The sequence below is a fragment of the Theobroma umbraticum genome, unplaced genomic scaffold (genome assembly GCF_002168275.2).
Source record: "Theobroma umbraticum cultivar Fairchild unplaced genomic scaffold, ASM216827v3 scaffold_130.0, whole genome shotgun sequence".
NCBI lineage: Eukaryota > Viridiplantae > Streptophyta > Magnoliopsida > Malvales > Malvaceae > Theobroma > Theobroma umbraticum.
The window spans coordinates 3,667,502-3,689,382 of record NW_018397264.1 but is presented as its reverse complement, the minus strand read 5'-3'; the positions used below and the strand labels follow the sequence as shown (position 1 = coordinate 3,689,382).

Sequence of the window (21,881 nt, the reverse complement as noted above, 5' to 3'; positions counted from 1 at the left end):
TAATAAATAATATTTTAATTAATAACATTAAAACTTAATTAAATGTAATAGAAAACATACAAATTTATTTGAATGTTTTAAAATAATTTTAAGAATTTTTTTTAAAAATATCATACCATAATTTAATTAAGAAATTGAGATTAAATTACAAGTATATTAAGGATTTGTTTTACCAAATAGGAGAAACTAGAAAAGAAATCAGTAAAACACATTATTCTACTTATTATTTAGTTTAATTTATTTTTCTTCCTTATAAGTTTATTATAAGATTAATTGAAGTAATATTTTACCTTTTGTTTCTTAAACCTCATTTCTCTTCCTATTTTTGGCTCTTGATTTTCCTTTTTCCTTTCTCCTATAGGGCTAACTGTATAAGGACTTGTTTGTCAAGAAAAGAAAGAAAAAATATTTAATCATTATAGATTCAAGGTGGTAATTACCAATTTACCATATTTATATGAGAAAAAACAATTTTTAGACAAAAATATATAAGATAGTACCCTAAATCTTAAAAAAGAACAAAAAATTTCCAGGAAACTGGGTGAAGTTGATGGGTCGGGTCAAAACTCAAAAGCTCTGACAGTGAGCCAACATGCTCTACAGAAGTACAGGGGGCTGCCAACTATTCTGATTTTGAAACCACTAGCAGCTAGTGGGCTACTCAATTAAATAAGATTAATTAAGTTCTCCTAATTTGGCAGTTTCTGAATTAATTAGTCCTATTTTCAAATGAGAAAATTAAGCAAATTAAATATTTTGCTCTAACCAATCATTTAATAGTAAAAATTTTACATTTTTATTAGAAAAGGAAAATAAAATACTAAAAAAGGAAATAAGAAAGCAGGTTCCCTCCTTTCCACGCTCACATGCAGCCTTCCCATATTGGACCCTCTGTCTTTCTCTGACTCTTCTTATTCTTATCTCTTCAAAAAAGGGAAAAGCCAAATTAAAAAAATTAAAACAAAACCCAAAAATTCATAAAAAAACCAAAATTACTTTTTTTATGTTTGAAAAAAAAACAAAAATAAAGTTTTTTTTCTTTTCTCTTCCCTCTTCTTCTCCCTCCTACCCCAAACTCCCAATCACATTTACAAAAATCTTAATTTCAAAATTTCGCCTTTTTCAAATCCATTTTCAACTCTATACAAAAAGAAGTAGCTTGGGTACTTTATCCTTTCAGTTGTTGAGTCCTATTTTTCTGATTAACGCTTCTGTTACTTTTTTTTGGTTGGGTTTTCTTGAAAGGTGGGGTTTTGTTTACTTTCGTGTATAGTATAGCTATTCTTTTCTTTGATTCTTTGCCCATCAATTTTATTTCTTAACTTCTTTACCAGATTCCCCACCTGAGTTTTTTTTTTAGTTACTAGTATTATTTTTATTTTGTTTCACACACCCACATGCATGTTCTTCAGTTTGTCTGATCTGGATTGGATCACAAGGTTCTATCTTTTTGCTTTCTTTTTTCTAATTTGAAGAGGAGTAAGAGAGAAGAGAAACGGAGAGGTCTTTGGTGGGGTTAAGTGCTTGAACAATCTCTTCTTTCTTTTCCGGGAGCAATCTTTGGTTGCTTAGAAGAAGAGGAGAAAAAAGGAACAAGGTGAGAGATTTTCTTTTCCTTCTTCCTTTTTGTTGGATCTCTATTTTGGGTCCACAAAGAAGATTCTTTTTTTTTTTTTTTCCTTCTTGTTTCTGTTATGAAAGTTACAATAGCTGTCTTATTGCATTTCCATCCGAGTGAAATTTGAATTGGGTTTGATTCGTTTTTGGCCAAAATTGCAATGTGCTGCTCATTCTAGTGAAAAATTATGAATTTTGTTTATTCTTTTTCATTTGTTTAACTTTGTTGGTTTGTAGAGAGGGATAGTCTACTGCTGCTGTGCTTGCATTGTTGGGGGTTTTGAATTGAAGATTGAGTTTTCTAGTGTTGAATGATTGAAATTGGGTTTTAACGGGAAGAGCTTTTCTTGGGGTTGGTAGCATATTTGGACTCCTGAGGCACGGCGGGTATGGATGTTTCGAAGTATGCACATAGCCCTGTGCACAAGGCTGTTTACATGAGGGATTATGCCAGTCTCAGGAGGATACTCGCGGCTCTCCCACGACTTGGTAACCCGGCTGAGATTCGAACAGAAGCAGCGTCATTGACTGAGGAAGAGAAGGCTGATGCGATCTGCGCTTTGATTGATAGGCGTGATGTTCCTAACCGGGATACCCCTCTCCACTTGGCTGTTAAACTTGGTGATGAAACTGCAACGGAAATGCTTATGGTTGCCGGTGCTGATTGGAGCTTGCAAAATGAACAAGGATGGAGTGCACTCCAAGAAGCAATTTGTAGTAGGGAGGAGGCTATTGCTATGATTATTGTTCGACATTACCAGCCTTTGGCATGGGCAAAATGGTGTAGAAGGTTGCCTCGCTTGGTGGGAACTATGCGAAGGATGAGAGACTTTTATATGGAAATCACATTCCATTTTGAGAGTTCTGTGATACCTTTCATTTCCAGGATTGCACCTTCAGATACATATAAAATTTGGAAGAGGGGGGCAAATTTAAGAGCTGATATGACTTTGGCTGGATTTGATGGATTCAGAATTCAGCGTTCAGATCAGAGTCTTCTTTTCCTTGGTGATGGTTCTGAGGATGGGAAGGTTCCTCCTGGATCGCTTTGCATGATCTCACATAAGGATAAAGAGGTGATAAATGCTTTGGATGGTGCTGGTTCCCAAGCAACTGAGGAAGAGGTTCGACAGGAAGTGGTTGCAATGTCGCAGACTAATATATTCAGGCCTGGGATAGATGTGACACAGGCAGTTCTTTTGCCACAAATGACATGGAGGCGACAAGAGAAAACAGAAATGGTGGGTGCCTGGAAGGCTAAGGTGTATGATATGCATAATGTCGTTGTTAGCATCAAATCTAGGAGGGTGCCTGGAGCCATGACAGATGATGAGTTCTTTGCAACTTCCAACGAAAACGAAATGGAGAGTGAAGAGCTTGATGAGTTATTGACAGAAGATGAAAGGAGACAACTTGAAGTTGCTCTTAAGTTGGATTCTTCAGAACTATCCAATGAAAATGGTGATGGCATTATTGGGCATCGTCATAGTTGTTATGAGTCTAGGGAAATTCCTATTGAAGAGTCCAATGGTTATAAAAATGGAGAGACTAAACAGGAGAAGAAAGGATGGTTTAGTGGATGGAGGAAACGGGAGACGAAGCATGAAGTACAGAGGAAGATTGTGCCACCTAGAAGTTCTCTCTGTGTAGATGAAAAGGTGAGTGACCTACTCGGAGATTCTCCATCTGGGAGTCAGATCAAACCTGGTAGACATTCTGTGGAGATTGTGGCAAGGGATGATCATCGGAGGATAAGAGATTCGAGAACATCTACTTCGATAAGTTTGGAGGGTGGAAATCGGCGTAAGGACAGTGGCCGTGAGAATGAGTATAAGAAAGGATTAAGGCCTATTCTTTGGCTTTCGCCAAACTTCCCACTACAAACTGAAGAACTCCTGCCATTGCTAGACATTCTTGCAAACAAGGTTAAGGCAATTCGTCGATTAAGAGAACTGCTCACTACCAAGCTTCCAGCAGGAACTTTCCCTGTCAAGGTATGTTGTTCTCTTTCGCTGTCAGATTGGATTGTTTATCATTGTTATTCCTTTTGCAATTCTTTTAGTTATACTTTATGTGCCTTTTGTTTTTACTATTATTTCTTGTTGTTGTTCAGATTTGTGTTGATTCCCGCAACGCACATGTTTTAACGACCATGGTTTTGTCTTCTGCCTTTTTTATATTTGTTTGATCTTGCCACTCGACAATTGCAGGGAAGACATTTCCCTCTAGAGGGATGTTTGGTGTGACAGATATCTAAGGTTTTTTTTTTTTTTAAATCTTAAGAGTGATCACGTGTAAAATTGTAAATTATATTTTGCATGGTATGTTGGGGCTTGCTTATTACCCAAAATTTGCAATAGATTAGATTAGAGCTTTTATTGAAGTATCAGGAAGATAGATGCTTTTCCACATTAAGATTTTAGAATCCATTTAATCTTATAGAAGCCACATTGGGCTTATACATGACTCCTGTAAGATATAAGACCATGATTTTGGTATCTGTGTGCCTGGTATAAGATGTAGTGGTTCCCTTCTATCTTTTGCGGTATAGACTTGTCAGATAGTAAGGAGGTTATACTTACATTCTTAATTTTGATGGTGCGAGTGTGCTGTACTTATTCATCAGTTTTTGGGTTCTCTGTGCAAAAAAAAAAAAGAAAAAGAAAAAGAGGGTTGGTGGTGGTTATGTGCACTGAATGCTAGTCATTACTGTAGTTATCCAGTAATGATTGGGAAATTCAACAAAATAACATGTATGAGAATGCTCTGGAGATTTTATTTTCAGCTTGGACATTTGAGCCTTTATTTTTATTCCTTGTAGTAGGTATCATGATAGTTTACTTTGTTCCTTTGGTTCTTTGTTTTTTATTGATACAACAAGGACTCCTGGCTGGTGCTGTTTTCGAAAAACTTCTCCCTTGAGATTTTGATAGAGTCCTTATTGCCCAGGGTTATCCAACTAAGAAGTGCATGAACTGTGAAACCTTTGACTTTTTGCTAGCTGCTTCAAGTTTGGCACCTTGTGATTTTGTAATGGAGGGACTTATCCTTATAGGTTTCTGACTACAGGCAATTAAAATGGAAATCATATGTACATATGCATGGCAGGATTGCCTTCTGGTTTTCCCTTTTCATGCTGTGTCTACTTTGTTTGATCTTTGGTTGGTTGAATTGCTCTTTGCTGGAGGCTCAAGACTTGCACTCTTTCTGACTTTGCTGTTACTTGTTCCTTCTTGCATTAGAAGATCTTGATTTAAGTTTTTATTTTCTCTTATTATTCATTCACTTTTCTAGGCATTTAAAGGCTGCAGTTGTTTGTATGGTGTTGATTCTTATCCTCAATATACTGATGATGTGGTCCAGAAAACTTTATTGTGTCCAGGCATATGTTTCTTGGGCCCAAAATATGCCCTCCCTCTCTCTCTCTCTCTTTTACTTAGTCAATTCTGCTCTGTAGCTATATGAAGACTTCCAATAAACTACACCTATTCTCAGACATACATGTTTGTCTTTTAGTTGTTAATTTGTCCATTTGGAGTTGAATTGTGTACCAGATTAAACTTGGTTTTTAACATGATTGTGGCTTTGTGGAGTTCCTTTGACCATTGTGCTTGTTCTCTTTCTCAATGTCTCACAAGCAATGCAGTAAACAATCTTGTACATCGAATTGAGTACAGGTCAGGAAGCACATATTGGCAAAAAGACATTGGACTTGGTTTTGTTTTTCACATGGCATCCCTGTTTTACAATTAAAAAATGTGGCATTTATTTGTTTGTAAACAAATTTCTAATATTTGGCCCAAAAAAAAAAATTCTGAAAGTTAATTTACTTTTATATATATATATTTTAATTAGGATTCCAAAAAATACTGTTAAGAGTAGATGTTACCTAATTTTATGGAGAAGTATTTGATGTTTAAATGATTTATTAATTATATTTGTGTAAGGAGTGTTGACTGATATAAATGTTAATATATGGGCTCTTGTGGTAGAAAAGATTTACTTTAGAAATTGAAAATTATTGATTGGTATTTGGAAAACAGCATTTAAAGTGCTGTTCGTAGAGTAATTTAATTGTCAAGCAATGCTGCGTTGAAAATTTGAATTAGAAAGAAGAATAGAGTATCCTTAACGCACATATTGAATCATTATCAATGAATTACTGTTATGATTAGTGGTCATTTTAAAGTTTATTCTGGTCCATTGATCAACATGTTGCTGGATTTCTTCAAGTTATTATTTCTTGTTTTGGTAGAACTATATTATCCTTCATGTTTGCCTCAACTCTCAATGCGGTCAAATTTTTGGCGTCAATGTTATTTCCCAGTTGGTGAGAATGCATCTCCAGACCTTTTAATAGGGGCAAAATCTTTGAAGATTTTAGCTCAGCTCCTGTATGAAATATACGCACATGGTTAAGCTCAGTAACGAATAATACGTATCCCTTGTCAATAATATTGTTTTAACCTTTTACTAACAAGTCTTCATGGTTGCTCTTAGGTTGCTATCCCTGTGGTTCCAACAATCAGAGTGTTGGTTACTTTTACGAAGTTTGAAGAACTACAGCCTGTGGATGAGTTCTCGACACCCCCTTCAAGTCCCACTGCTGGCCGAGAAAGCCCTGCGGTGACACATTACTCAAGTTCGTCTTGGTTTCAGTGGATAAAGGCACCATATCACCGCCCTAGCTCATCCACTTATAATTGCAATAAGATAGAAAATCTTCAAGATCCATTTGCAATTCCTCCAGATTATACTTGGATTACAGCTGAAGCAAAGAAAAAGAAGATGCAGGAGAAGAGCAAATCAAAGAAAGGTAAGAGTCAGAATCATTGAAGGCAGGCTAAGAACCAGATGTAAGCAAGTTCTTAGCTTTCGAAAGGAACTCCGGCCGATACCAAACAGGAAATAGTGTTTCATTAATCCATAAAAATTGTGTTTCTGTTAATGAAAAAGGAATTAGAAAAATAGATAATTGGGGCTGTGTTCTATGAAGTGGATGATCCCTTCTGTCTTGGGAAAATTTGGTATATCATTGTGGGGGTAGAAAAAAAGGTGAAAATAGAATGTGATTCTTACAGCATTTGCATGGCATTTGGTGGGATGTTACACTCTTTGGATTACTGATTTACATCATTACGTGTGACTAACTTTTGACAACAGTTACTGACAGAATTGGCAAAGTTTTATTTCTGGCAGCCGAGTCAAGTTTTTACTACTCCCTTTTTCAGTATTTTTGTAACCATTTTTAGATCATTTGTTTTAATAGGTTATGGCTTCTCCTTGTGTAATGTGTCCTTTTGTGTTTGTTCTCCTACTCTTCCGGATTCCAATTAAAAAGCCCCTGCCTGTTTTACTTCACTTTTATCTGTATTTCTTTTGTTTTTTGTGCACAATAGAGCACAAAATCGTCCAAAAAGAACCCTGCAACTGTGCTGTTGTAAAGAAACTTTGTGCTAAGTTTCTCTGGTGAAGGGATGACTTATGATTGACCGAGCATACATGAATCTAAGGTGAGGTCTGGTAAACTGTAAGTGAGGGGCATTCTTTGCAATTAAATTGCAAGGAAGTGCATTGCAGAGTTTGGTTGATGTTTTGGAAACGGGAAAGTAATCTTGGAACAATGTAATTGCAAGGAGGAAAAGTTACTTTCTCTTTGTAAATGGAAAATAAAAAAATCTTTATTTCCCAATTCAACATCTTGACTTTTTTTCTTTTTCTTTCTTCGGTCATGCCTTTTTCTCCTTTTCACCGTCCGTCCGTAGGAAAGGTAGTTCATCACTAGTACATTTAGATCAAATTTCACCATCAAATTCAAAAATTAGTAAGGATGAGATTTTAGATTTTATGAAATTTTAATTTAAATTTTTAAAAAATTTGAAAGTATGTTGAGAAAAATTTATGTTTTTGATATCGATAATTGAGAAAGAAATATTTATACGGTTTAGAATCGAAGAAATTTATTAAGGAATTGAGAGACTTTGAAAGAAAAAGGTATTTTAGTGTCACAAATACGGGAGAAAGAAACCCTTAGTTAGACTTAAAATAATACATCTATCCATGGATGTTCAAACTTTTTGGCATTGGGTATCTATCTATAAATAGATTTTTCTTTGAATAATTTTTTTGATTTTTAATTTTTATAAATTTTAGGTGAAAATAAATATTTAATAATTTTATATATTTTAAAATTTAAATAATTAATATAAAAAACTATATTATTTTTAATGTTATTATTTATTATTTTAATTATTTAAAGTTAAAAAGTCAAATTTTATATTAAAAATTATGAATTTATTCAACTTATATATTTTTTAAACATAAAGATAATTTTGTAAATTCATATTACATTACTAGTAAAGTGTTTTCAAATTAAATATTACAATATAATACTTTCAGTTTGCAATCATCACTTTCTCTTATTATATTAAACGTTACAAAATTATATTTTCAACAATTATATTTTCAATAATTACATTCCAAACAATATATCAAAATGTAATCTAATTTATGGAAATAGTCGAAGTTAGAAGACAAAAGGGGATTTAATGACAAGTCTTATTCTCAATTAACATTTTCCTTACCACAATCATAGAGTCAATTTCTGTTTTGATCTGAATCATTGCTTATTCTTAATGCTGAGAATGTTGGAAATACAATTGGAAGGATCCGGTTAAATGTAGAGCAAAAACTTATTAGTATAACAGTGAGTTGGCTTTGATGCACTGAGTCTTTGGTCTGGCCGTCTTCTCTTTCATTGAATTACCAAGTAATTATAAGGTTTTTGACCTTGTACCCTCTTAGTGCTGAGGATACACCCTGCTCTTTGATGGGTGTTGCTATTTCATTCGAAGAAAGAACTGATTAAAAAAAAAAATTGTTCTTTACTATGCCTCCCAGTGTGGCATTGGTTGCTAAAACAACACATCAAGCAAAGCAAAGGCTTCATCATTCTCTTTTTTCTTTATTTTTATGGAATGATGGAGTGGTTTTTATGTGCTATGCACTTTTGTTTTGGATCATGAATTTTGGTTGCAGAGTTGGTTTACATAAAGAAAATTGTTTCCGAAGTTTGATTACTACCATAACTGTGATTGCAGACATTGTGGTAACCACATATTTGCTCGATCTGTCACGTTTTGCTAGCCTTCTTACACAAGTCGCATTGCAATTTTATTCTTTACCCCGGGTTCTAGCCAAAGCAAGGGTGTTCATCATTACAGATTCATTTATCATTCCTGTTTAGCAGACTATTAAACTTTTCAATACTATTTTGTAACTCTTCCAACTTCTATTTGTATGATGAATCCTTTAAGTTTTTGAAAACCAAGGAATTTGATTATGCTGCCGTGTGGTAATGTGGCCACCCAAGCATATGAAGACAGGTCAATTAGTTTAATGTTTCTTTTTAAAAAGTAAAGTGACAACAATTCAATCAAATATAAAGCATCTTAGCAATCATGTTTATGTTAGTGCCTGCTGAGGCGTGTGCATTTATGCTATGATTGTGGTAATGAGCAAAGATTTCGATAACTTGTCTTTTTGGGGACCTACAAGGATCTGCAACCCCCGTAGAAATGTCAAGTTAGCCAAGACAAAGCTTGTTCAAATAGGTAAAGAGAAACTTGGGATTTGCAGGGAAATTTTCAGTTGCAAGCCTGCTCCATTGGCACTTGTCAAGATCATGAATAAACAAGAACATTCTAGCTTTCAAAAATTTCAAGGTTAATTGAAGATTTTGATGCAAAGTCAAGACAAATTTTTATCAGCTTCTGGGATGCTGCAGTAATTCCCATATGATTTTGAACTCATTTGATCACTAGATTCACTTACCAAGGGGCCACTAATTAACACATGCACCTAAAAAGAAGAAGAAACATATGCACCTGTTCTGAAATAATTATGACCAATTTGCTTTTGTTTTGCTTTGAGGGTGGGGTAGGGGAACACTCAAAATTACACCCGCCCCCCCCCCCCCACTGGAGAAGTGGCCCTGCCTCTTCTCCCCTTGCCCCAGATTTAAAGACATTGATTAAACAATGAAGACTCTTGTGGGCACTTAAACAGCAAAAATCAATTTTCATGCATTCCTTAGCCCTAAACGAATCTGGCTGTACTTAACACAAATCTGTCTGCAAATGCATCCCCTACTTTGAGCAGATAGCCGATCAGTTGTTAGAGTTAATCAGTTTGGGGCATTGACAGATCTGGCGCACCGTCTCAGTGCTGTATGCTTCTATCACTTTCTACATCAAGATGTGGGGAATTTGTTTTTTATTCATCTTGCATTTCTGAACTCTACAAATCTGGCTAATAATGAATAGGCAACATTTTTGCACTAAGCAGTAGAAGGTTCATATAAATGTTCTATACAATTTTCATCCAGGATCACAAAGTCGCTAAGGTCATCTTGAAGAAGGACATTACCTACCGGGCATGTTACTTCATTGAATCGCACAAACGCAAGAGTTCCTAACTCCCTCGAGCTCTCCATCATCTGACACACTTTTATGGTAACAAACAAAGAGTAAGGAAATGTAGAAACTTGGTTTAAGCTTTAACTACATGAAAGGTAATGCTAACAAGTATCCTAACAACACTCGTTGCATTGCTATCTATCTGAAAGTATTTTCATACTAAAATTAAGGCAGCGATTATTTTCGATGTCTAAACTAAAATATTCAGTTAAACAATAAGCTTAACAATTGTCCTGGTTAACCAGACCCTATGTGAAATTTAGTAGTCAACTAGCTGCGCCATTTCTCTTTCTATCCTCACTGGATTCATCATTGTAAGGCTGCTAGTAGTTGTAAATGTGAAACACATGCCACGTTTTGTTGTCCCTGCCATGTTTCATTTCATAAACGTCCTGAAAATTCAAACTACCACAAATTGTTGGTTGCATAGGGTCTTACCTAATGTAAATTAGTGGCTAGCTAGCTAGTAGCTACTTACAGGGTTAATCATAAAAGAGTAAAGAGCCTGCACTTTTACAGGAAAGGTAGGTTTTTCTAAATTCCAAATTCTTAAAACTCATAGCTGTTTAGGTTTAAAGTGGCTCAGACATCCATAATTTGCCCATGCAAGTGAGATTCTAGTTATGCAGTATAAATTTACACACAAAATTTAAGTAGACAGGTAGCGGGAGATAAATTTTTACCTGGGTTCAAACTCCTGAACATGAGCAATATCTTTTCCATGAGCATCTGGCCAACTCACTTTCCTCCTTTCTGTCTTTAACTGATTATCCTGATCTACTGTAGTAGGTTTCTTGAGATTACTCTTGCGGGTGGGAATCAGTTCAATGTGAGGCCCATTATAAGTCCCACTGCATCTACTGTTGCTGCCACCACTACCATTGCTGATCTTGTCTTGGCCTTGTGATTCATCATTACCAACTTCTTCCATGACCCCATCTTTCTTTTCCACAGCAGACCGCTTCTTGATGTTGCTGCTACCACTGCTTCTGCTGTTCTCTTGATCACCTTTGCTATCAAAATTCCTCGATGGTACATAGCAAGAGCACACTAAAGCGGTGCACCTGTTCTGCGCCGACGCCGCCAGGAGTGCAGACCAACAAGCTTAAATCCTTTCTATGTATCCTGATACCATGACCAGAACCAAGCTTTATTTCTTATAGCTATTTGATCAACCAAATAAAAATGGCGAAGAAATATATCCTATATATTAATAAGAAGGTTGTCTCCGAATGATTGTAACCTTGCTTTAAATGGAAGAGATTGGAAAACAGCTTAATTCGTTGGGAGGTCGGAGATCTATGCAATGGAATTTTCAGGTTGAGAAAAGATACAAGAATGGATATTCAAGGAAGCGCAATTATGTATGATATAGCTCCCCCCACTCAAAGTTGTTTTCTTTTGCTTTTGCCCTCAGCACTCATTAGTGAGGTGAAAATGGGTGAAACAAAAAGGATTGGAGTGCTCACAGCGCCCCCCTCCCCCTCACCTTTTGACTGTTTTTGTGTGGGGGATGTTTTCATTGTTTGTTATTAGTTTGGGATAGGCATCTCATCTTTCCCCTCTCTTCATTTTGTTTTGCTTTTCATGGCACCAGCCTGCAATCAGTATGTGGTAAAGGGAGGAAATAATTATAGTTTCACAGGACACATTGAAAATAAAGGAAAGGAGATAATTATTTCTTAGCCCTCTTTTTCTTTGCAAGGTGTCCTTGTATATATAAACATATATGCTTTGTGTTGTTTAGGGGGTTGGGAGGGAGCTTAACCTCTTTTTCTATGGGTTCAAAGCAATGCTTATTAACATCAAACATCACTTCTTTCACCTCCATTTTAGTCTTCATTGATGTCATGAGATGCTGTTTCAAAGATTCTTAATTCAATGGTGGCTACGTACAAAACAGTTTTACTCATTTTATTATCACTTGTTTTCTCTCTTCTTTTCGTACATTAATTTGCACAAATTAAACTGCTTTATTATCAATAAAATAACTCATCAAATTTATATACATATATATATATATATATATATATTTCCGTCGTAAGTGTGCATCTAATTCAATTTTATGCACCATGTTATATATATGTTGAATTATTGTTTAGTTAATTTTACATACAAATTTTAATAGTTATATAATATATTTTAAAATTTATTAATTATAATTGAAATTTTTATCTTTTCAACATAACTTCAACAAAAAGGAAAGAAAAAACAGAAACGAATATTTTTCATGATGGATCAATAGTGTTTACAATATTTAGTAATTGATCAATTTTGAAATGAATGAATTGTTGTAAATGTATAAAATTTTAAATTTCTTCAAAATTCATAAAAAAAGAAAAGAAAAGAAAAGAAGTTCGAATATATAAATCTTGGCCAGCTCTCCCAATAATGTTCACAGGAAAACATGCTTTTACCCTTTCTGCATCTTTTTGATTTCTACCCATTAGCTGCTAGGTTCTAGCTCGACCATGTGCAATAATACCACCTTAAAAGGCTTGGCGATACCATGTTACTTGGTCAGACCAATTTTTCCTTTTTTTTTCTCCAAATTATAAGACTGGGACAATGTAGTTAGATGAGCTGAGATTAATGTTTGTACCACTTCCTTACAAAAGATACAATGAATGGAGTTCATAGAATCCAAATACTTTTGGAGGAAACAAATTTTTTTTTTTGAGAGAGAAAAAAAGTAAAAGAAAATAATTATTTAAATTTTTTTCTCAATATTTTCTTTGCAAAAGTTTTCCTCCATGCTTGTCACCTCCACAAACGCGAGAGAGTTTCCTTTGCAAGAGGATTTTATTATCTTTTCTCGTGAATTTTTCATTAATCAAACAGGCCTAAAGGGCTTGTCCAGGGTCCAATGCTCACACATTAGATGGGCCATAATGGGCCCATTCAGATCCAATTATATTTGGGCTCAAAATTTGTGCAGATCCAATAGGCTTTTGGACAACATCAGTCCACTCGCTCGTGTCGCTTCGAAGTTCGGCAACTCTCTCTCGGCGATACTCAGAGCATTTCGATGATGAACAGGTGCAAATTCATCCAAAAAGTTAACTGATTTCCTTTCTTGTTTTTTCACTTGTGCAAATTAAGATCGTTTTTCAGTGCTTATTTCGCTGAGTTATGTGGTATTTTTATGTGTATAAATGATGGAATCGGCTATAAAAACAGGATTGTCGCCAGAAACTTTGGCTCCAATGTTTATAGATTGAGAATTCCATGGAGGCCTTTTTCTAATGATGCAGCCTCAAATCTATCTAGCTCAAATGCCGGTAACCCTACAAAAGTAATTTTTTTTTTTTACAAAAATAATTTTGCTTACTTTAATTTTCTGGATTTGTTTTACATTTTATTGGTTTATCGACTTTAAATGTGGTTAATTTTACCTTTGATAATTGTTTCAGTAGCTTTATTATTATTATTATTATTATTAAAGTGGTGGATTAAACTGGCCAGTTTTTTAACATTGTAGGAGGGTGAAGGTCAACAATATGACATTGCGATTGTTGGAGGTGGCATGGTTGGCCTGGCTCTTGCTTGTTCCTTAGGTAGGTAAATTATTTACATTAACCATACATTTTCATTTTTTGTGTTATGCAATTTATTTGTTCAAGACAGATATGATTCACAATAGGCACTACATGCATGATATTACAAACATCGATGCTGGTGACACTTATAAATATGTATAATTAGATGTTTTGTAATCTATGTAGAGTATGTTCTTTTTAATGAGAATAAAATTCGGAGATGATGATCTGTTTACTATGTTAATATGCAGCTAGCAGACCATTAACGAAACATTTGAATGTTGCCATCATTGATAGCAATCCAGCTTTGGGGAGAAACCACTTCATTAAGAAAGAAGACCTCCCTGATCCCAGGGTCAGTACAGTAACACCGGCGACTATATCTTTCTTCAAAGGTAATAATATAATGTGTTTTTCATTTTTCACCTTGTTCTGAGCCGATTTTAATCCTTATGTTTTGTTTTTCTGAACATTTTGCAGAGCTCAATAAATGGTTTTGTGCTAGCATCCTGCGAAACATTGAAAAATGAAATTTAAAATCGAAAGTTAAAATTTTTTATGTTTTTGACACAGGTATAGGATTATGATGCCAGCAACGATTTGATAATTTAAAGATAATTATCTTAGGACTATTATTCTTTTCGACCCTCCATCTGTAAAGGAGCAGACAAGCAAGAGAAACCATTTGCCTAATTGGTTATTAGATATTGCTTTGACAAGTTGCTATTTTCCCTTAGTTAGTTATAATGTCCCATGCTTGTTGCCATGTTTATTTTGCTTTCTATAGCAGTGGTTGTATTCCTTGCAGATATTGGTGCTTGGCAATATGTTGAACGGCATCGACATGCCTATTTTGATAAGATGCAGGTGCTGGCCGTTTTATATTCTCTTTTTACGATAATGCCTTCTTTTTCGTCAACTTTCAATGCTATCATTCATTCTCTTGGCTGAAATATGAACTAGCATGCCACTTAACATGTCTTATTTCCATGGACATCATTTGTTTTTAAATGACACCTAGAATGTCTTGAATAAAAAAATTTCTAACAGTTTTATTGTGATCTGCTATAGGTTTGGGATTATACTGGCTTAGGTTACACAAAATACAATGCGAGGGATGCAAACAAAGAAGTACTTGGGTAAGCACCTACTTAAAACTAAATAGGCAACTCTTGTTATCTTTTAGATGCTAATGCCTACATGTTGGTTCTGGATTCTTTCATTAGGTGTGTGGTGGAGAATAAGGTGCTACTTAGTTCTTTGTTGTCATGTGTGCAGGTATTGATAAGTTATGCAACTTTTAGCATAATTACTGTGTCTTATTCTATGGTCATGGTTTTTACAGTCACAATTGAACCAAGGTAAATTAAATTTTTTCAGGATACAGATTTGCAGAAGAAAATCTACCCATCAAGATTGACTTCAATGTCTATATTACCAAATTCTTCATCCTTGGAAGAAGACAGCACAGCATCAGAAACAGTATTGTTTACTCATGGGCGTTTAGCTAAGCTGGAACTGGAGGATGGACATAGCGTATATGCAAAGTTGGTGGTAATTGAACTTGCACCTGGATGAGTTAGATCATCCATTATGAATATAATAGGATAAAAGCTTTGTGTAATATCTATTTACAGATTTTCTGGATGACATTACTTTTCTTTAGTAAAATTTTATTGGTGTCAAGTTACATGCAATTCATCTCAGGTAGGGGCAGATGGGGGAAAATCACGAGTTAGAGAGTTAGCAGGATTCAGAACAACTGGATGGAACTACTCACAGAATGCCATCATATGTACAGTAGAACATGCTGTAGAAAATCATTGTGCATGGCAGAGGTTTCTACCTGCTGGTCCCATTGCACTTTTGCCAATAGGTGATAAGTTTAGCAATATTGTTTGGACTATGAACCCAAAAGAGTCATCAGAGTTCAAATCAGTGACTGAGGATGACTTTCTGAAAGCTGTAAATCATGCACTGGATTATGGTTATGGCCCTCATCCTACATCAAGCTTATTGGGTAACGGAGACATTTTTTCTTGGTTCAAAGGAGATATCACCATGTCAGCTCATGATTGCTTTGAAGTTCCACCAAAAGTAGCCAAGTTGGCCTCTGAAAGGATGGTTTTCCCTTTATCCTTACGGCATGCTAGTGACTATGCATCCAAGCGTGTTGTTCTAATTGGTGATGCAGCACATACTGTGCATCCTTTGGCTGGCCAAGGAGTAAATTTGGGTTTTGGAGATGCGTCTACTCTTTCAAATATAATTTCCGAGGGAATTGCAGTTGGCACAGACATTGGGGAGGTATGTATAGGACAAACCATTCTCATCAGACATGATGAATCTGGTTATCATTTCTAGATTTAGACTTTCGCAAACAGTTCTTCCTCTTTCTTTCAAGAAAAGGGTCAGAATAATGCTGTTGTGATGCTCTATTGCTTGTCACTAAATGGTGGTGTTTCTACCTTTAGGTATCGCTATTGAAGAAATATGAAGCAGACAGAAAACCGGCGAATGTTATGATGATGGCAGTCCTGGATGGTTTCCAGAAGGCATACTCTGTTGACTTTGGTCCTTTAAATATCCTACGAGCTGCAGCATTTCATGGGGCTCACTATATTTCACCACTTAAAAAGAGCATCATCTCTTATGCCTCCGGGGAGCACAGATTGCCACTATTTTCTTGAAGACCTTGATAAATGTGATTGCAAAAACTAGGTAATCACACATAAATTAAGTAGAGTTTTCCTTTTATCATCTTGTACAGGAGTAATTTGTTATCAGGAAACATTAAAAGAATAATTGTAAAATGTAACTGTGATCACAAGAACTGTAGAAGCATTGCTTCATGCATTTTACTTTGGTCAAGGGTGTATTTCTTAGACAAAATGATTCATTCATCATTTTCCTTTTAAAAAAAAAGGGAAAGAAAAAACCATAATAGCCCCTAATACAGTTATTCTGATTCATCCGAAAGGACTTGAACCCAACAAAGAGGTATCACATTCCTTGTTGATTTCAAAGGAGGCTATGTGTGGAATGATTCATCTTCATGCAGCCAAGAATTTCCAATCATATTTTCTTTTTTCTCCTTTTAATTGGGTTCTATTCTCTGGTGACAAACTTCTTAACTTTAGCTTAATCAGAAAAGAGATTAGGAGGAAAAGATAGAAAATTTGAGGTTAAGCTTTTACTTCTTATGAGCTCTTTGATAGATGTAAGATGTGGTTACCAGTTGATGACTGACTTACTAGGAAGAGAGTCCATTTCATGTTCATATTCAGCATCATTTTCATCTGATTCTCGGTTTGCTAGGAATTCTAACTTTTGCCCATTCATATTGTTTCTTCTCAGCTTATACATGCCAGAATCTGAAAAGCCAATACATTGCGGATTTGGGGTCATGGAACTAGCTTTAGTTCATCATTTAGATCCGCCTTAACTGTTATCATACTTTGTTCTTTCTAGGTAAATGCTTACAGTAGAGATACCGGTTTTGCCAGAAAAATTCAACTCGATACTGTTCTGTATAGTAGTAGATTTTTTTTTTTTTATAATTTGTTTCATTTTGAAACCTCAGTGCAACAATAACAAAAAGATTTGCTAGAACCGGAATTTCTGAAAGCTAAAAACGAGGCTACCAGAACAAGTACATGAAAGTTTTTGTGTATTATGAATTTCAATATACATGAAGAGTTTAACCAGTCATAACTTAAACTGCATAACGTTAACTCTTTAACATCTTTCCTAACTAGTAGTAAATTCGTGGAGCAATATGAAGCTGCAGTGTTCTTCATCAGCGTCCAATTTACTAATTTCCGCTATGTATCTCATATGTCTTACTCTTAAAGGACACAGTTATTTTCCATATTAAGCAGAGAGAGAAAAATGGAAATCCTACAAGCAGGACTTGGCTCTGTCAAGCTGAGTGAGCTTTCAGGACGCGTTTTATTAGCAACTTTGCTGATGAAATGGTTCCAAGTACCCCAAGAAGCAAACCAAAAGCAACGACGGAGAGGTTAAGAATACGAAGACGTCTGGGTATATGAGGCCAAGAAAGCTTGATGTAAAAGGCAGAGGGTAAAATCATGCAAATGCAGACGCTTACAAGGGAGCCAGTGAGGCTAAGGACATGCTCAAAGAATGGAACAGAGAGAGCAAGGGCCAGTATCGATAGCAAGAGGATGGAGCCTACACAGCCTCTTATGATCAACTTCATGCGAGAACTCAGAGATTCCGGTAAGTTATGCTCAAGCTGAATGGCAAAAGGTGCAAACTCAAGTGCATATTTAGTCATGGGAGTTAGCACAGTCGCCCATAATGCAATTTTTGTGATAAAATGGTGTTGGGGCAAGCTGAGGGTGATCTGAGCGTTAACTTGTGGCCCAAACAACTTGGCACCCAGGAATGCTAGAGCAGTGTAGAGTGCTGTGACTGATGCAAAGCTCACAATAGATACCTGGAATCAAGAAGAGAAAAAGTAGGTCACTTACAATATTCATGCTACAGATATGCAATTGCTTCTCTTATGGTATATGAATAATAATTTGATTCTTAGATTCCACTTCAACTTTTAAATATCGAATCAAAGAATACCTAAAACGTTAAGCAGATACCATGTTGATGAAACAAAATCGACAGTTTGGAAAGATACATTGGGCAGATAGAATTTGATCAAGTAGTACGTAGTGCTACAACAGCATCCACGAAAAAGAAAAGGAGAACACAGGAAAATGATGGGAAAAAGGGAAACAAATGAGAGTTAGTTAAGAAGAACAGATATTTTACTATTAAATAGCACAGAAAAATTTGTTTGATGTAGATTCCACAAAACTTGAAATATATAGGATCTGATAATCTGATTCTCCTAATAAAAAATTATTTATGGGGCTAAGGTAGGAAAGCACTTCATATTCTTTGACCTTGATGATTAAAAAAATTAGGCAAAACAAGTTCATATGTTGCAAAAAAAAAAAAAAAATTAGAGAATCTTTAATAGCTATATCTACCTTGGTAAACTTGGATGGATCTTTCATGGCCCTGTATAAGTTGGGGAAAACAATATGGCCAGCATAACTGAAGATGTAAAGTCCCGATATGGCAGGAATCTTTTGCATATGTAGCACCGGTATGGTGTGGTTAGCCTTAACACCTCCAAAAATAGCAGTGCACACCACTGATGTGAAGATAATAATTGACAGAAGGATACCGCCGGATGAGAGGAAAGATATGGAAGAAAGATCTCTCAACCACAGACTTGGAAGTGCTATGAGGACAGCAATCACAGTTATAAGCTGAGATGTAGACAGCTTAGCCCCCGGTAGCTTGAGTTGGGTCCCTGACAACACCGTGATCAGATTGTCATGGAGTGAAATGGTGTAAGACACAAGGGCCATGAAAATTTCCAAGTAGATGAAGGTTGCTGTTAAAACTCTTCCTTTTCTTCCAAATGCATTCTCTCCAATATCAGCATAGCTTTGGCATTTGGGATTCCTCTCAAGACATTTTCCAAGGATGTGACAAGTATAGCTGCATATCACTCCAAGTCCTACAAGCAGGAAAACAGATGCCCATCCTCCACTCTCTAGAGCATATGGAGTTGATAACTGGCCAAGGCCTGTATTACATGTGAAGTAGAAAATGTTATCGCCTGCTGTAATCTAAGGCAATAGGGAAAAAACCACAAGATTATATTAAAACTTATAAAAAAACACGTGGCATGTTGCAAATGGTCGAATATCAAGTGGACAAGTGCAACTATAGTACTAGATGCTCCCTCCGGTCTGTCCTCCCCTCCCAACTATGAGGACATTCTTAGCAAATAAAACATGTGTGACGAGACAAAATGAAATCCTCCCTCAAATGGGGTTTTACTGGACAAAACCGTGAGAAAAGATTGAGAGAGGAAAAGAGATTTATGATGAAACGGTTAGAGGGAGAAAGGAGTTGAGGATATAAGAAAGAAGGAAACATGCAGAGAATCAGATAAGCTTACCTATGAGCATTCCACTCATATTCAAGACGGCATGAAGAAAAGAGCTGTTGGCCCCAGCTCGTTGATCAACATCTTTGTCCTCGATACCACCACGACCGCATTTACACACTTCATTTTCCTCAATACAAACATCACACTTCACCTGTCTCAGAGCCAAGTTTGCACCATGGACTGTCTCACTTGCTACTTGGTGGCAGAGACGACTCGTTTCAGGGCATGGCAATTTTTCCATTGATTTCCATGGCTTTCCCAACATACTTGGCTCTAAACTTCCACACAAAACCTGCTGGGGCAAAGAGAATCTAACGGAAAGTGTCGATCACCCTAAACTTGAGGAGATACTTGATTAATGACCTTTTACCAAAGAAGCCAAAGAGTAGCTCTATTTATAGCTGAAGGAAATTTGACATGCATGCCACTAACTAAAGTTTGAGAGAATCTCACCGTAAGTTAAGATACTGCCTTAGCCATAACCAAAAAAATAAATGTAATATGTATAGGACACAAGGAAATCAACACACGTAATACTATAACCACCATTTGCAAGATTCTGACGCAATTAGCCAAGAAAATGTGCATGAGAGAAAGAAAGAGCTCGAGCAGACTCCACAACTAGATACTATTTGCCACACCAATGGACCTGGGCAAATAGAACAACTCGCTTTCATTCATTTTCTAATGGGAAAGGTACTAAAACACACATTCATGGAAAAAGCCGGCTTTTTACAAAAATACATACATCTCCCTAACCAAGACTAGAAACAATACACGGTATTGGTATAAGTTCCATAGAATTAGCCAAGCTTCCTAAGTCTTAATTAGCCAAAAAGAGAATCGAACAGAAAAACCAACTTTGTAAGCTGATCACAAGTAGTGTTTTTGTATTTGTATTTTCATGTGTAAAAAAGAATCGAAATAAAGGATGTATATATGATCTACCAATTTGTTCAAGTCAACCATTTTACCACTGATTATTCATAAAATTGATGTGGGTCTTTGTGTTGGTAATTTGGTTTCATCCTCCCAAATTTGTCTAGAACAGTGCAGTTCAAGTACTTGGTTAATGCTTATGTTGAACCTGAAACCGACATCAATCAATTTGTTACGGTTTCAACCATGCATGGTGATTTTACTCAGTACTACTATTATCTTGGTTGGCTGCTGACATTCGGGAAAACGAGATGACCAGTAAGGTTGGCCACAAACAAGGGTGATGTATTGAAATCAGGCTGCATTTGACATGCATGGCTGCGAGGATCTGGAACAAAAACAGAGAGCTTCACCAACAAGAATTTCTTTTCATTTTTCCTTAACAATATTCCCATAATATTTAAAAGCGCCATGGGGTATCTTGTGTAAGAATTCCAGGAAGTTGTGCTGAGGCGGAAAGTGGTGATGCCAAACCAACCAGATCAAAGGCTTGTGTGATAAGACCTACCCCTGCCTCAGGCAAGATCCCCTGCTGCAAAATGGCTTATAAATTAAAGCCAAAATTTTGTTCCAGTTGAAAATGGTAATGATCCACTTTGGAATTTCGGTAGGCGGGAAGGAAATTGATGCCAAACGCATCTATTAAGAAACTTTGATGTCGACTTCGTTCCCATCACTGGTAAAGCTATAGCTATATAGCTGATTCTACCTGCAGTGACATCACCGTCGAATATAGGTATAGATCCTGTCTAAGTTTGCACATTTCCCTGTATTAGATATTGAAGCTAGATTCATTGCAAAAATTAATAATTTCAATTGTTATTAGTAATTATTGACGATTTTTTTATTTTACAGATATATATAAGACGATAATCGATTAGTTATACACATTTTGAAGATATTTTTGTCAAGAAAATTCCTTTTGTTTCCGCTTTATTAATAGAAGCTATCTTATCATTTTTTTTAAAAAAAATTATACACATTTTATCGATTAAAATAATTAGCATTATTTAAAAAATATTAACAGTAATTTATAAAATAAAGATTTTTCATTTTGTTCTAAAAGGATATTAATTAATTAATATATATATATATTTTTTATAATTGAAAGAACAGAATTTGAACTTAAAGAGATTCTATTTTGTAAGCTTTTAAGTGTAAATATGGTTGAGAAATCCACACTAATTTCCCTTTGAAAATGAACCAAATCACTAGGATATTATTCTGCCTTGGTGTTTCACATGGTGGACGGGCATCTCATGAACATGATCTCTGATGTCATGCATTTAATGTTGGCATTTCACTTTTCCTGCATTCCTT

At 35.6% G+C, this 21,881-nt stretch overlaps 4 protein-coding genes across 5 annotated transcripts; 2 read left to right on the top strand and 2 right to left on the bottom strand.

Moving 5' to 3' along the window:
• Nucleotides 1–956: 956 nt before the first annotated feature.
• On the top strand, nucleotides 957–6,847 carry LOC110421189 (Ankyrin repeat family protein). The gene is made up of 3 exons (XM_021434702.2): nucleotides 957–1,597; nucleotides 1,855–3,611; nucleotides 6,118–6,847. The coding sequence occupies exons 2-3, from the start codon at nucleotides 2,007–2,009 to the stop codon at nucleotides 6,451–6,453; spliced, it is 1,941 nt and encodes a 646-aa protein (XP_021290377.1). The 5' UTR covers nucleotides 957–1,597; nucleotides 1,855–2,006; the 3' UTR covers nucleotides 6,454–6,847.
• A 2,908-nt stretch (nucleotides 6,848–9,755) lies between these two features.
• Nucleotides 9,756–11,676, bottom strand: LOC110422047 (uncharacterized). Its single transcript, XM_021435810.1, has 2 exons — nucleotides 10,778–11,676; nucleotides 9,756–10,122 (listed from the first exon to the last, which is right to left on the bottom strand). Exons 1-2 carry the CDS (start codon nucleotides 11,023–11,025, stop codon nucleotides 10,062–10,064), a joined length of 309 nt encoding a protein of 102 aa, XP_021291485.1. The 5' UTR covers nucleotides 11,026–11,676; the 3' UTR covers nucleotides 9,756–10,061.
• Nucleotides 11,677–13,033: 1,357 nt separating this feature from the next.
• LOC110422240 (FAD/NAD(P)-binding oxidoreductase family protein) lies at nucleotides 13,034–17,295 on the top strand. 2 transcript variants are annotated; one of them, XM_021436073.2, is made up of 10 exons: nucleotides 13,034–13,133; nucleotides 13,275–13,389; nucleotides 13,576–13,651; nucleotides 13,885–14,028; nucleotides 14,442–14,500; nucleotides 14,705–14,772; nucleotides 14,860–14,911; nucleotides 15,014–15,187; nucleotides 15,341–15,940; nucleotides 16,108–16,659. In XM_021436073.2, exons 1-10 carry the CDS (start codon nucleotides 13,123–13,125, stop codon nucleotides 16,321–16,323), a joined length of 1,515 nt encoding a protein of 504 aa, XP_021291748.1. In that variant the 5' UTR covers nucleotides 13,034–13,122; the 3' UTR covers nucleotides 16,324–16,659. The 2 variants fall into 2 exon arrangements, with proteins under 2 accessions (XP_021291748.1, XP_021291747.1); XM_021436072.1 differs by lacking the exon at nucleotides 13,034–13,133 and adding an exon at nucleotides 16,991–17,295 and having other exon boundaries at nucleotides 13,141–13,389; nucleotides 16,108–16,354.
• A 45-nt stretch (nucleotides 17,296–17,340) lies between these two features.
• LOC110422241 (Transmembrane amino acid transporter family protein) lies at nucleotides 17,341–19,972 on the bottom strand. The gene is made up of 3 exons (XM_021436074.1): nucleotides 19,632–19,972; nucleotides 18,646–19,253; nucleotides 17,341–18,095 (listed from the first exon to the last, which is right to left on the bottom strand). Exons 1-3 carry the CDS (start codon nucleotides 19,885–19,887, stop codon nucleotides 17,556–17,558), a joined length of 1,404 nt encoding a protein of 467 aa, XP_021291749.1. The 5' UTR covers nucleotides 19,888–19,972; the 3' UTR covers nucleotides 17,341–17,555.
• Nucleotides 19,973–21,881: the final 1,909 nt, after the last annotated feature.

Coding starts and splice junctions, on each gene's coding strand:
- LOC110421189 (XM_021434702.2), top strand. CDS start 2,007: ATGGATGTTTCGAAGTATGCACATAGCCCTGTGCACAAGGCTGTTTAC. Junction 3,612..6,117: donor CAGGAACTTTCCCTGTCAAG/GTATGTTGTTCT, acceptor GGTTGCTCTTAG/GTTGCTATCCCTGTGGTTCC.
- LOC110422047 (XM_021435810.1), bottom strand. CDS start 11,025: ATGGAAGAAGTTGGTAATGATGAATCACAAGGCCAAGACAAGATCAGC. Junction 10,123..10,777: donor GTTCAGGAGTTTGAACCCAG/GTAAAAATTTAT, acceptor TTACCATAAAAG/TGTGTCAGATGATGGAGAGC.
- LOC110422240 (XM_021436072.1), top strand. CDS start 13,240: ATGTGTATAAATGATGGAATCGGCTATAAAAACAGGATTGTCGCCAGA. Junction 13,390..13,575: donor ATGCCGGTAACCCTACAAAA/GTAATTTTTTTT, acceptor TTAACATTGTAG/GAGGGTGAAGGTCAACAATA. Junction 14,912..15,013: donor CTTTGTTGTCATGTGTGCAG/GTATTGATAAGT, acceptor AAATTTTTTCAG/GATACAGATTTGCAGAAGAA.
- LOC110422241 (XM_021436074.1), bottom strand. CDS start 19,887: ATGTTGGGAAAGCCATGGAAATCAATGGAAAAATTGCCATGCCCTGAA. Junction 19,254..19,631: donor TATGAGTGGAATGCTCATAG/GTAAGCTTATCT, acceptor CATGTAATACAG/GCCTTGGCCAGTTATCAACT. Junction 18,096..18,645: donor ATCCATCCAAGTTTACCAAG/GTAGATATAGCT, acceptor TCTTGATTCCAG/GTATCTATTGTGAGCTTTGC.